This window comes from Oncorhynchus kisutch, linkage group LG13 (assembly GCF_002021735.2).
Source record: "Oncorhynchus kisutch isolate 150728-3 linkage group LG13, Okis_V2, whole genome shotgun sequence".
NCBI lineage: Eukaryota > Metazoa > Chordata > Actinopteri > Salmoniformes > Salmonidae > Oncorhynchus > Oncorhynchus kisutch.
In genome coordinates this window covers 60476711-60489940 of record NC_034186.2, presented here as the reverse complement: position 1 = coordinate 60489940, position 13230 = coordinate 60476711, and the positions used below count along the sequence as shown (strand labels likewise).

Here is a 13230-nt window from a genome sequence, read left to right as displayed (position 1 = left end):
AGGTCATTTGTGGAATTTCTTTCCTTTTTAATGCGTTTGAGCCAATCAGTTGTTGTGACAAGGCAGGGGTGGTATACAGAAGATAGCCCTATTTGGTAAAAGACCAAGTCCATATTATGGCAAGAACAGCTCAAATAAGCAAAGAGAAATTACAGTCCATCATTACTTTAAGACATGAGGGTCAGTCAATCCAGAAAATTTAAAGAACTTTGAACGTTTCTTCAAGTGCAGTCGCAAAAAGTATGAAGAAACTGTGAAGAAACTGGCTCTCATGAGGACCGCCAGAGGAAGGAAGACCAAGAGTTACCTCTGCAGCAGAGGACAAGTTCATTAGCATTACCAGACTCAGAATTCTGCAATTAACTCCACCTCAGATTGAAGCCCAAATAAATGCTTCACAGAGTTCAAGTAGCAGACACATCTCAACATCAGCTGTTCAGAGGAGACTGCGTGAATCAGGCCTTCATGGTCAAATTGCTGCAAAGAAACCACTACTAAAGGACACCAATAAGAAGAAGAGACTTGCTTGGGCCAAGAAACACGAGCAATGGACATTAGACAGATGGAAATCTGTCCTTTGGTCTGATGAGTCCAAATTGGAGATTTTTGGTTCCAACCGCTGTGAGATGCAGAGTAGATGAACGGATGATCTCCGCATGTGTGGTTCCCACCGTGAAGCATGGACGAGGAGGTGTGATGGTGTGGGAGTGCTTTGCTGGTGACACTGTCTGTGATTTATTCAGAATTCAAGCCACACTTAAACAGCATGGCTACCACAGCATTCTGCAGCGATACGCCATCCCATCTGGTTTGCGCTTAGTGAGACTATCAATGACCCAAAACACACCTCCAGGCTGTATAAGGGCTATTTTACCAAGAAGGAGAGTGATGGAGTGCTGCATCAGATGACCTGGCCTCCACAATCACCCTACCTCAACCCAATTGAGATGGTTTGGGGACCTCCGAGTGAAGGAAAAGCAGCCAACAAGTGCTCAGCATATGTGGAAACTCCTTCAAGACTGTTGGAAAAGCATTCCAGGTGAAGCTGGTTGAGAGAATGCCAAGCTGTCATCAAGGCAAAAGGTGGTTGCTTTGAAGAATCAAATATATTTAGATTTGTTTAACATTTTTTGGGTTACTACATGATTCCATATGTGTATATCATCTACTGCATCTTTATGTAATACATGTATCACTAGCCACTTTAAACTATGCCAATTTGTTTACATACCCTACATTACTCATCTCATATGTGTATATACAGTACTCGATACCATCTACTGCATCTTGCCTATGCAGTTCTGTACCATCACTTTATGTACATATTCTTTATCCCTTTACACTTGTGTGTATAAGGTAGCAGTTGTGGAATTGTTAGGATAGATTACTCGTTGGTTATTACTGCATTGTCGGAACTAGAAGCACAAGCATTTCTCTACACTCGCATTAACATCTGCTAACCATGTGTATGTGACAAATTTTAAAATGGTATTTTATTTGTTATTTCATATTTTTTGATGTCTTCACTATTATTCTACATTGTAGAACATAGTAAAAATAAAGAAAAAAACAAACGAGTAGGTGTGTCCAAACCTTTGACCTGGTACTGTACGTACACACACACACTCACACTCAATATTCTTCACACAGTTGGGCATTCCTTCACTCTAGTACACAGCTGGGAGGTGATGCATATGTACACACACGGCTTCTCTCTGTGCTGCACATGTTTTGTGTGTGTGTGTGTGTGTGTGTGGGCAGCCTGCCTCTCCTGCCAGAACGTGTTAATCCGCTTGAATGCAGATCCCAATCAGGGGCGAGGGAAGGCAAAACGAGGGAGAATGAGCTCTGAAGGTGGAAGGAGATGAATAGCCATGGAGAGGAAAGAGGAAGAAGAGGGGATGCCTTTTCTTAAACAGCTCAAAGAGGAAGATCTTCCCACTGCATGGCTTAAAGACTTTGTCACTTCCCCGATTCAAGGTCACGGTGAGAGGAGCTCCTCACGACATGCGCCACAAAACAGCACTTGACAAGATTCCCTCTAAGTAATTGATTCCAATTAGAACATATAATTGCCCATCACTTTCCAATATGGAGGCTCACCACCAAAAGGGTTTCTGGGTAGAGGCCAGGGCCCTTCGGAACTGTCCTATCATAACGCTGATGGTTCCCTAGGAGGCGGCCCTCCCTCTGTTGCCCTGGCGATGCTCCCTACCTCGGGACTAATCCCATTTTGCCATGTCAACCAAATTCCTGGGACGTCCCCTAAGACCTGTCGTATCCCAATATCCTGATCAGGACAGGGTCAATGGGGCCTTCTCCTTATCACGTGGCCTCCAAAGGTCACATGACGCACCATGATCGCCATGGAGACGGTAATAGGTTTAATGATGATGCACCAGAATGTGATGGTAAATGGCATCAAATCAGATTCAGTTTTTTGTTTTTGTTTAACAGGCACTTAGTCTGCATCATGTTTGTTGTTGTTACTGCCAGGAACATTAATGTAGCAGGGTTGATTATTTAAGAGCAAATGAAAACCACATTTATTTTTTCATCATGGCAAGCTAAATAAATAGTGTGATTTGATGCCGGAGTTAAAATGAATCTCAATATTTTAAATAGCTTATGCAGCATTATGCCCATTTTAGACTGTTAAATGGAACAGGATGTGATTGCAGACAGATCATATGGTCCTCCGCATATGCATACGTACACTGTCATCCTATGAGCTGCTATCTGACATCTGACACCCGGCAGATTCCAGACCATCCATATCCAATGAGGGCATGGTCCGCTACCTCACTCTGTGAGGAAGCAAGCCATCGGCCCCTCCTGAGATGGTGTGATAGAGGGGATCCATTAACCACATGTATAAGTAATAACACCCACTGCTGGCTATTGTGGTAATGGTGGAAGACATTCTTCAGGGATGTGCTACTGTCGAATGAATGGGGAAGATAAAGCCGGACAGAGCCGCTATGGCCACTCAGTTTCCCCGATGCAGCCACGTTAGTGATGTGTTCTTTGGCGGCCCAGTAGTGTAGTAAGCAGAGGCTTTAGTTGGGCTCTATCAGGATGCCCTGGGGGGCTCCATGTACCTGAATGCGGACAACTGCAAATGGGACGTGACATTACATTCTGCCTTTGTGGACAAGGGCCCCAGCCCGTACTGTTCACTACATACTTCCATTCTAAAGAGAGAGAGGAGGTAGAAAAGGAGAGATGGATGGCATTTTGAGAGCAAAAAATAGGATGGGAAGCTGTGGGAATAGGTCAACAGAGGAAGAGGGAGAGCAGGTAAAAAGAAGATGGGTGAGGAGAGAGATGGATAGACAGGAGATGGAGGAAAGTGAAGGCCGGATAAGAGGACTAAGGAGAGCAGCATAGTAAAACATGTGGGAGAATAGGAGGCTGAAGTGAGAGGACTGTATGGATTGATTATGAGATCCTGAGAGCGAGAAATTAATATAAATGGATAGAGTGGAAGGGAAGAGGGTGAAAGGTGAAGGAAAGCGAGAGATACAGCTGGAGAGAGAGACAAGGACCAAGTGACCACGAGAGAATGAAAGAGAGAGTGAGGGAGAGCAGGAGATGGGATGAGAGTGCCAGAGGGGGAGGGGCAGGGAAGCTCATAGCCCAGCCAGTCACTGCGTGCTGCTCTACAGGGGAATCTTACCCTGGCAACATAATAGAGGGCAGCACTTGAAAGATTGTGCCAGTGGGGGAGAGGTGCGGAGGGACCGGTGAACAGATGGAGCTGACTGAGACGAGCTGATCAGCTGACCTGTGTGTGTGTGTCTGTGTGTCATTATATAGGACTGCCAGGTCCTATTGTCAGGACAGTTTTGTATGTAGCGATTTTTGTTATGTTGACAGTCGGCTGCATATGTCCATGACTAACACGTCCCCCGCACAGACTTTTGTCACATGTTGTCATTGTTAGTTTTTAGCTTTTTAGGTCAGCACAGATGAACACGGATCATGTTTTCCATGAACAGTGCAGAATAAACAGTATGGTGGCTGAACAGTGTCAGGAAGTTCTAGTGTCTAATTTGATCAGTGCACTGATTTTGAATTGATATGCCTCAACAGAGAAATCGGGTACTGATGGAAGAATCATCTCCATGTGGGTGGAATGTGGAATGTATTTCATAATGTGTGTAATAATATGGATATAATATATACTATATATTTTCGATATCATACTTTACATTATGGATAATAGTATTGGCATCACATTTAAAGTGAATTTGATCTGTATTGGGGGGTTTAGCTCAGTAAACCTGGATTTAACTTCACAGTTGGTTAGCTAATGACTGCATTCGTCTTTTTATGTATTTTTTCTCTCGGCCTCTCAGCTTGGCATTGAATTTCATGGTATTGAGTCATCCTCACTACACAGAGAACAGTGATCGTCCCTAGTGGGTGTCCTAGAGAACATCCACTTATCTACTAATCAAATCTCCCATCAGGCAGCACTCACTGTATGGCGGATAATACAGTCATCTCTCTGCCACACAGTACTGTAGATACCCATTTATTTATGTTGCTTTACTTAAAAACACATTCCCCTTTTCCATATAGAATACAACTGAATAGTACATCTGTCGTGTTGAAGAATTTGCCACACTCTAGGTTAGAATTCATTTTGCTAGTGTCGGAATCTGGTTTGCTGTTTGGTCCAGATCCCACTGGCAAAGCTACTTACAGTAAAGCTTGTTTCCAGAATAATACCAAAACAAGACCCTTTCCACTGTGCATTAGAGCTGAAATGACCTGACTGCTCTAGCTCTGTGGCTGGTGGTGTGCTTCCGTTTCACCCCCTACCCTTTACCTTTGCTCAATGGCTTTTGTTGGCGTGACGCTTCACATCAATTTAGAGGTGCTCGAATATCCTGACAGATGAAAAAACACGTTGATGTGCCCTTAAACAAGGCACTTAACTCCAGGAGCGCCATACTACTACGGCTGACCCTACATCTATCCAGTGTATGTGACAATAAAATATATACAGTACCAGTCAAAAGTTTGGACACACCTACTCATTCCAGGGTTTTTCTCAATTTTTACTATTTTCTACATTGTAGAATAATAGTGAAGACATCAAAACTATGAAATAACATACCAAAAAAGCGTTAAACAAATGAAATATATTTTAGATTTTAGATTCTTCAAAGTAGCCACTCTTTGCACACTCTTGGCATTCTCTAAACCAGCTTCATGAGGTAGTCACCTGGAATGCTTTTCCCACAGTCTTGAAGGAGTTCCCAAACATGCTGAGCATTTGTTTTCCTTCACTCTGAGGTCCCCAAACCATCTCAATTGGGTTGAGGTCGGGTGATTGTGGAGGCCAGGTCATCTGATGCAGCTCTCCATCACTCTCCGTCTTGGCAAGTAGCCCTTATACAGCCTGGAGGTGTGTTTTGGGTCATTGTCCTGTTGAAAAACAAATGATAGTCCCGCTAAGCGCAAACCAGATGGGATGGCGTAACACTGCAGAATGCTGTGGTAGTCATGCTGGTTAAGTGTGCATTGAATTCCAAATAAATCACTGACCGTGTCACCAGAAAAGCACCCCCACACCACCACCTCCATGCTTAACGGTGGGAACCACACATGCGGAGATCATTCGTTCATCTACTCTGCATCTCCCAGCGGTTGGAACCAAAAATCTCCAATTTGGACTCATCAGACCAAAGGACAGATTTCCACCGGTCTAATGTCCATTGCTCGTGTTTCTTGTCCCAAGCAAGTCTCTTCTTATTATTGGTGTCCTTTAGTAGTGGTTTCTTTGCAGAAATTCTTCCATGAACGGCCAACTCTGATGTGATGCTGATGTGATGTGTTACTTGAACTCTGTGAAGCATTTATTTGGGCTGCAATCTGAGGTGCAGTTAATTGCCGATTTCTGAGGCTGGTAATTCTAATGAACTTGTCCTCTGCTGCAGAGGTAACTGCAAGGTCTTCCTTCCTCTGGCAGTCCTCATGAGAGCCAGTTTCATCAGAGCGCTTGATGTTTTTTGCGACAAATAGCCCTATCTTCCCACAAACACACACAAATCACCAGTCTCGACGTCAACAGTGAAGAGGCGACTCCGGGATGCTGGCCTTCTAGGCCTTCTAGGAGTTACTCTGTCCAGTGTCTGTGTTCTTTTTCCCATCTTAATCTTTTCTTTTTATTGGCCAGTCTGAGATATTGCTTTTTATTTGCAACTCTGCCTAAAAGGCCAGCATCCCGGAGTCACCTCTTCACTGTTGACATTGAGAATGGTGTTTTTAATGAAGCTGCCAGTTAAGGACTTGTGAGGTGTCTGTTTCTCAAACTAGACTGTCTAATGTACTTGTCCTCTTGCTCAGTTGTGCACTGGGGCCTCCCACTCCTCTTTCTATTCTGGTTAGAGCCAGTTTGGGCTGTTCTGTGAAAGGAGTAATACACAGTATTGTCTTAGGTCAGTTAGGATCACCACTTTATTTTAAGAATGTGAAATGTCAGAATAATAGTAGAGAGAATGATTTATTTCAGCTTTTATTTCTTTCATTACATTCCCAGAGGGTCAGAAGTTTACATACACTCAATTAGTATTTGGTAGCATTGCCTTTAAATTGTTTAACTTGGGTCAAAAGCTTCAGGTAGCCTTCCACAACCTTCCCACAATAAGTCGGGTGAATTTTGGCCCATTCCTACTGACAGAACTGGTGTAACTGAGTCAGGTTTGTAGGCCTCTTTCAGTTCTGTCCACATATTTTCTATAGGATTGAGGTCAGGGCTTTGTGATGGCCACTCCAATACCTTGACTTTGAAAGAAGCCATTTTGCCAAAACTTTGCTTGCAAGTTTGCTTGGAGTCATTGTTCATTTGGAAGACCCATTTGCAACCAAGCTTTAACTTCCTGACTGATGTCTTGAATGTTGCTTCAATATATACACATCATTTTCTTCCTCATGATGCCATTTAGTTTATGAAGTGCACCTGTCCCTCCTACAGCAAAGCACCCCCACAACATGATGCTGCCACCCCCGCGCTTCACGGTTGGGATGGTGTTCTTCGGCTTGCAAGCCTCCCCCTTTTTCCTCCAAACATAACGATGGTCATTATGGCCAAACAGTTCTATTTTCGTTTCATCAGACCAGAGGACATTTCTCCAAAAAGTACGATCTTTGTCCCCATGTGCAGTTGCAAATTGTAGTCTGGCTTTTTTATGGCGGTTTTGGAGCCGTGTTTTCTTCCTTGCTGAGCGTCCTTTCAGGTTATGTCAATATAGGACTCGTTTTACTGTGGATATAGATATTGTTGTACCTGTTTCCTCCAGCATCTTCACAAGGTCCTTTGCTGTTGTTCTGGGATTGATTTGCACTTTTCGCACCAAAGTACGTTCATCTCTAGGAGACAGAACACGTCTTCTTCCTGAGCGTTATGATGGCTGCGTGGTCCCATGGTGTTTATACTTGCGTATTAATGTTTGTACAGATGAACGTGGTACCTTCAGGCATTTGGAAATTGCTCCCAAGGATGAACCGGACTTGTGGAGGTCTACAATACTTTTTGAGGTCTTGGCTAATTTATTTTGATGTCCCATGATGTCAAGCAAAGAGGCACTGAGTTTGAAGGTAGGCCTTGAAATACACCCACAGGTACACCTCCAATTGACTCAAATGATGTCAATTAGCCTATCAGAAGCTTCTAAAGCCATGACATAATTTTCTGGAATTTTCCAAGCTGTTTAAATGCATAGTCAATTTAGTCTGTCAACTTCTGACCCACTGGAAATGTGATACAGTGAAAATATCTGTCTGTAAACAATTGTTGGAAAAATTACTTGTGTCATGCACAAAGTAGATGTTCTAACTGACTTTCCAAAACTATAGTTTATTAACAAGAAATTTGTGGAGTGGTTGAAAAACGAGTTTTAATGACTCCAACCTAAGTGTATGTAAACTTCTGACTTCAACTGTATATATATATATATATATATATATACATAAAGAACGTTTTGTTATAAATTGTTAGTCATTGTCCAGTAATAATGCCTTATTTCAGACACCTTTGTTGATTTGTGTAGAGTAGACCTTTGAAGGTGGTTAGCTTCGAAATGATGGTCATAGATGCTGACCTTCCTGGAATGGATCGATGTTATATATTATCTGAGGCTCAGAATCATGTTACTGGTCTTGTTCGAATGCCATCGCTGTTATTTCTTTATCATTATTAGAATTTAAATGGTGGTACAGTCTGGATGATGTGTGTTGTTGACATAATTGTGTTTGAAAATGAAATGTTTTCCTCCTTCCTCTGCTTCTTCTTCCTCTAACCGCTTCAGACGTTGCGAAAGAAAGGCTTTAATGGTTGCAACAGCCCTGAGCCGGACGGCGACGACTCCATCGACCAAAGCCCGTTAAACGACGACAAGTACCGCAAGAACGAGGACCTGGATATCCTGTTCAAGCGCTATGGCGTGAGTACCATCGTCCTCTCGTCACGTTCTCTAACCTCCCTCTCTCTCTCTCTCTCTGTTGTGGGAACAAACGGACCAAGGCTCTGAACAAGAAAGAGCACCGGGACTCTGAGAGCCCAGACCCTGAGGAGCCCTTCTCCCTCACCCCCCACACTGAGGAGAAATACAAAAAAATTGACGAGGAGTTTGATAAAATGATGCAGAGCTATAGGCTGTCAGTGAGTACCGTGAGCAGTACTGCAACTGCTGTGTTACCTGGACTGGATTTTACCCAGATCTGGTTGCAGACAGCAACCCAAATACTCACAGAGCACCCACCTACTCCCCTCCATTTCTCACCCTCCCCCCCCTGATCGTGTGTGCCCGGGCAAGGGCAAGGAGGTTTGGGCGCGGAGCTCAACAGTCTGATTGAGTGGTCGCAGCCAACCATTTAGGAAGTAATCGTAAAGACTTCATAAACATGACATAACCGGTCTCAGGAGTCATTCATAAGCTATTGGCAGATTTCATAAAGACTACATAAAAGTGCCATAGCAAACGGGGCATAACGCATTCAAAGCAATAGATCTCATTATGCGTTGTCACCCATTTGTTAGAGTGAGAAGAATCATACAAATTAATGCTTTTCAAGGGTGTTAGTTTTACAGATAAAGTGTGACCATCTAGGTTCGGATAGGCCGTTCCTCATTTTCCAGGGTGTCAGTCAGACACTCTCCAGGGCTGCCTTATAATTGGCACGCTGCCACGGTTTATCGCCTCTTTTATTCCTCTCTCCGGTGCCAATTTTTTTATGATTCATTATTTTCCACCAGGGCTCAGTAATGTCATTAACGTCAGTTTAATGAGAAGCACTCAATTTACAACCAGGCTTCCTGTCTGATCTGGCCTCCCTATTGGTCACGAGGGATGGGACTTTGGCCCGAGTAGAACTCGATAGACAATGTGAAGGACTTTACTGCTCACAGGATGAGCTGAACTGGAGATATACACACCTATCCCTGATTTAAGCCCTGGTTTCTTAGAATGTATTATACAACATGTACTACAATGTATTGCATAATCTGCATTATGTAGGATATTGTCACTAAAACAACAAAAAAACAATGTTGATGGAAAGGTTTTGTTATCCAAAACTGATAATATTATCACACAACCAACCACTCAGTTACATTGAAGCAGCAGTTCAGCAAAAAAGTTGAATGTCTCTCTATCGAATCAATTCAGTAAATACCGCTCATTTAACCTAAGCCTTATCTCCAACACTTTGATGTTTGTGGTGAGCTGAAATGGCTCCTAAAAGCATTTCTGAGTAGAAAGAAGAAAAATATAATTCAATCTGCTACCCCCTGGAGAGTGTAGCTCCCGCCCCAGTCGATTGGAAGCAAGCAAGCCCCCATCCCCCACCTTGCCCGGCACACCTTTCACAGGGCGCACTGTTGCAAACGGAAGCATACAGCACCAATCTCCCTCAACAGCATCATAATCCACCAACATAACAGCTAGGGGGCTGGGATATACACGCTTAATCCCACTCGTACTGCAATCCCCGGAGTCAAGTAGAAGGCCCTAGGGAGCTTAGGGAGGCTAGCTATACAGTCTACAGGCATGTACAGAATTATAAGGAAAGACTGGAACTTGCCAATTGGTGACACAGCTGATTTAGCTTTTCAGATTTAAGTGATGTTACTTGATATTGTTTGCAATGTTATGCGTTTCCTGTTGTTTTTTTAAATAGGCTGTCACTGTCAAATTTGTACTAAAAAGAGAGACAAATTTGTTTATTTATTTGTTTATTTCTCCGTCTATTGAAGTTATTTTAGAAATGTTTAAAGCACTCGTTTTCCCTCCTGTATTCCAACAATACTAAGATTAAAGCTGAGCATTATTTTTGTATAACGATTCAATCTAATTGCATTTTACAGAATATTCACTGGTGAGATCAACATTGTAGTCAAATATCAAGGACCTTTAAAGGTCAACGGAACGTTGTTTGAAAGTTGTTTTTGTGGTTTTAATCCATCACTGCTAACAAATAGGATGAGACATTTCCTAAAGTTGAAAGGGAACTTTCAAAGGCTTCTAGGACAAGAGAGAGGGAAGGAAAGTAGGGCATGAGTTTAATTCATTCTGATACCCTCTCATCTAGGAAATACACCAATGTAGCGCTCCGCTGAGAAAAATAGGTTCATTTTTTGTTATGCCGTTGGAGGCCTTGAGCTGCCTTCAACGAACCCACTTAGCCCGAGGAAAAGCTGAATGACTATTATTTATCCAATATGATTCATTTTAATGCCTTTGTAATGCCATGTACTTGACACAATGAATGAGCCACTCTACTCTAATATTAAGATTATGCCCACTGGCAGTTATCTGACCTAATGTAGCAATACCACTGAATAACTTGTTATCCAAGAGACATCTGACCAAATGGCACAGCACAATTTAGTGTACATCAGTGTAGTATTCAACAGTATTTTAATGAGATAAGTGTATGTAGGGAGTGCTGTCCCAGTGCTGTATGCTCCACGTTTCCACACCTCTGCCCCATCACACTAACCTCACCGCCATCCTTCCACCCATCTATTTCTCCCTCCTCTCTGCCTGGCCAGTGTGCAGTGCTGTAACCTTCTGCCTTATATTGTAGACTACCTCCCCAGATTCCAGAACTAGCCACCAGCATGCCCAGTAGGTTTACCCATTTGGTCTTTCTCTGTCTTTCTCTTTATTTCTCTTTCACTCTTCTTTTTCTCTCCCCTACCCTCTCTCGCGCTTTCTTTCTTTCTTTCTTTCTCTGCCTCTCTCTGTTTCTGGTGCTCTGGGATTTGAGACATCTCTATTATTGTGGAGTCCAAGGCAGATTGGTTTTGTCACCATAGTCCCCTGAACATTGTTGCCATATGCAGCATATTGAGGGAAGTTGTGTACGTGACATGACACCCTCACGGGTCTTATGGGTCAGAGGAGCTACAGCACTAGTGACAGCCCGGATGCCTTTCTGTCTTTACGTTACCTAACACTCTTGTTGTTCGTCACTAGAACAGGATAATGCAGACACAGACTACTATTCAGTATACTAAATTGCTATAAAGAAAGGAAAAGGACACACTCCGTCTCCCCACATTGACAAATGGTTTGTCACAAGAATGACAGGACTCTTATCAGATTATGTCAGATACAATACAAAGCACACAATACCAAAACAACTTAGTCCTCCCTGCTCCCCTTTCTTCCCCTGTATAGCATCGCACACACATCCCAGATGTAAACTTGTGGAATAGACTGTAGGCTAACGGGAAGGAAGGTCGATATGATGGACAGAGTAGAGCATCTTCTTTCTCTCTTTTAAACTGGGTCCCACTCAGCACATACAGTACCAGGCCACGCTTGGCCCATATTCTATATATAGAGGCCCTGCCTGCTTTCTGACATGATGAGGAACAGGGTGAAATGGGTTACAGGCAGAAGAGTGGACAACCCTGGCCTGGGTCCTGTCTCTGACTAGGTAGGACCTGGTGTTGGGCTGGGTCACACGGCTAGTATTATTTAGCTGACTCGGGACCTGTTCAAAGCTATTTGCTAACTACACTTCTTATACTTTAAGAAAGCACTCCTTGATACTTTAGAGAACGTTTTAGTGGCTAGATATATACATTTTTAAGGGTAAACATTTACTTCCAGGTAAAAGTAAGCAAATAAGCAGTCAACTCTCTGTGCAAAAAAACTTTTTTTTCTCCAATGGTTTCTCTTCAATTTTCCCTGCAATTAAAGATACTATATGACATGTCACCAATAACCAATGCAATAACAATCCCATGTAGCTTTTATGATGTACACATAATCTTGCATGTGATCACTTTTTCAGCTTCTTATTTCCACAAGTCAGTTTGCATGCTAACAAATCTTGTGCGATAGTATGTGTGTTCTTGTGCATGCACATGCTTCTGAGAGTGTGTTTAACATTATACATGTGCCAATCGTGCGTTTAAATTTCTAAGCCCCTCTTCCTGTCTCTCCTCCAGTCAGCCGTCCCACAGCCCACTTTCTCCATGCCCGTCACGGTGCCAGTGTCCAATCAGAATGCTCTCCAGTTCAGTAACTCTGGCGGCCTGGTAACCACCTCCTTCGTCACCTCCACCCTCACAGACCCCCGCCTGCTTTCGCCACAGCAACCATCTCTCCAGAGGAACACTGGGTCTCCAGGGTTACCACAGCGACCGGCCAGCGCAGGTAAGGAACAGAGTGGACCGTGGTTAATGGTTGACTTCATCACAAGTTCAAGTTTTATTTGTCACATGCACAAGTACAGTGACATACTTATTTATTTTTTATTTTTTTTTATTTTACCTTTATTTAACCAGGTAGGCAAGTTGAGAACAAGTTCTCATTTACAATTGCGACCTGGCCAAGATAAAGCAAAGCAGTTCGACAGATAAAACGACACAGAGTTACACATGGAGTAAAAACAAACATACAGTCAATAATGCAGTATAAACAAATCTATATACAATGTGAGCAAATGAGGTGAGAAGGGAGGTAAAGGCAAAAAAAGGCCATGATGGCAAAGTAAATACAGTATAGCAAGTAAAATACTGGAATGGTAGTTTTGCAATGGAAGAATGTGCAAAGTAGAAATAAAAAAATAATGGGGTGCAAAGGAGCAAAATAAATAAATAAATAAAAATTAAATACAGTTGGGAAAGAGGTAGTTGTTTGGGCTAAATTTTAGGTGGGCTATGTACAGGTGCAGTAATCTGTGAGCTGCTCTGACAGTTGG

The 13230-nt window shown here is 42.9% G+C and overlaps 1 protein-coding gene across 13 annotated transcripts in view; it reads left to right on the top strand.

Annotated features, from left to right (window-relative positions):
- Nucleotides 1–13230, top strand: part of LOC109902031 (myocyte-specific enhancer factor 2D homolog) — a 72171-nt gene that overhangs the window by 38012 nt on the left and 20929 nt on the right. For 7 of the 13 annotated variants that reach the window (XM_031786777.1, XM_031786778.1, XM_031786785.1 and 4 more), the window contains exons 4-5: nt 8537–8674; nt 12476–12683. In XM_031786777.1, coding sequence (XP_031642637.1) covers nt 8537–8674; nt 12476–12683 — 346 coding nt within the window. Of the gene's footprint in view, nt 1–8321; nt 8457–8536; nt 8675–12475; nt 12684–13230 lie in introns of all 13 variants that reach the window. The other 6 variants (XM_020498084.2, XM_031786782.1, XM_031786786.1 and 3 more) reach the window with 1 other exon arrangement.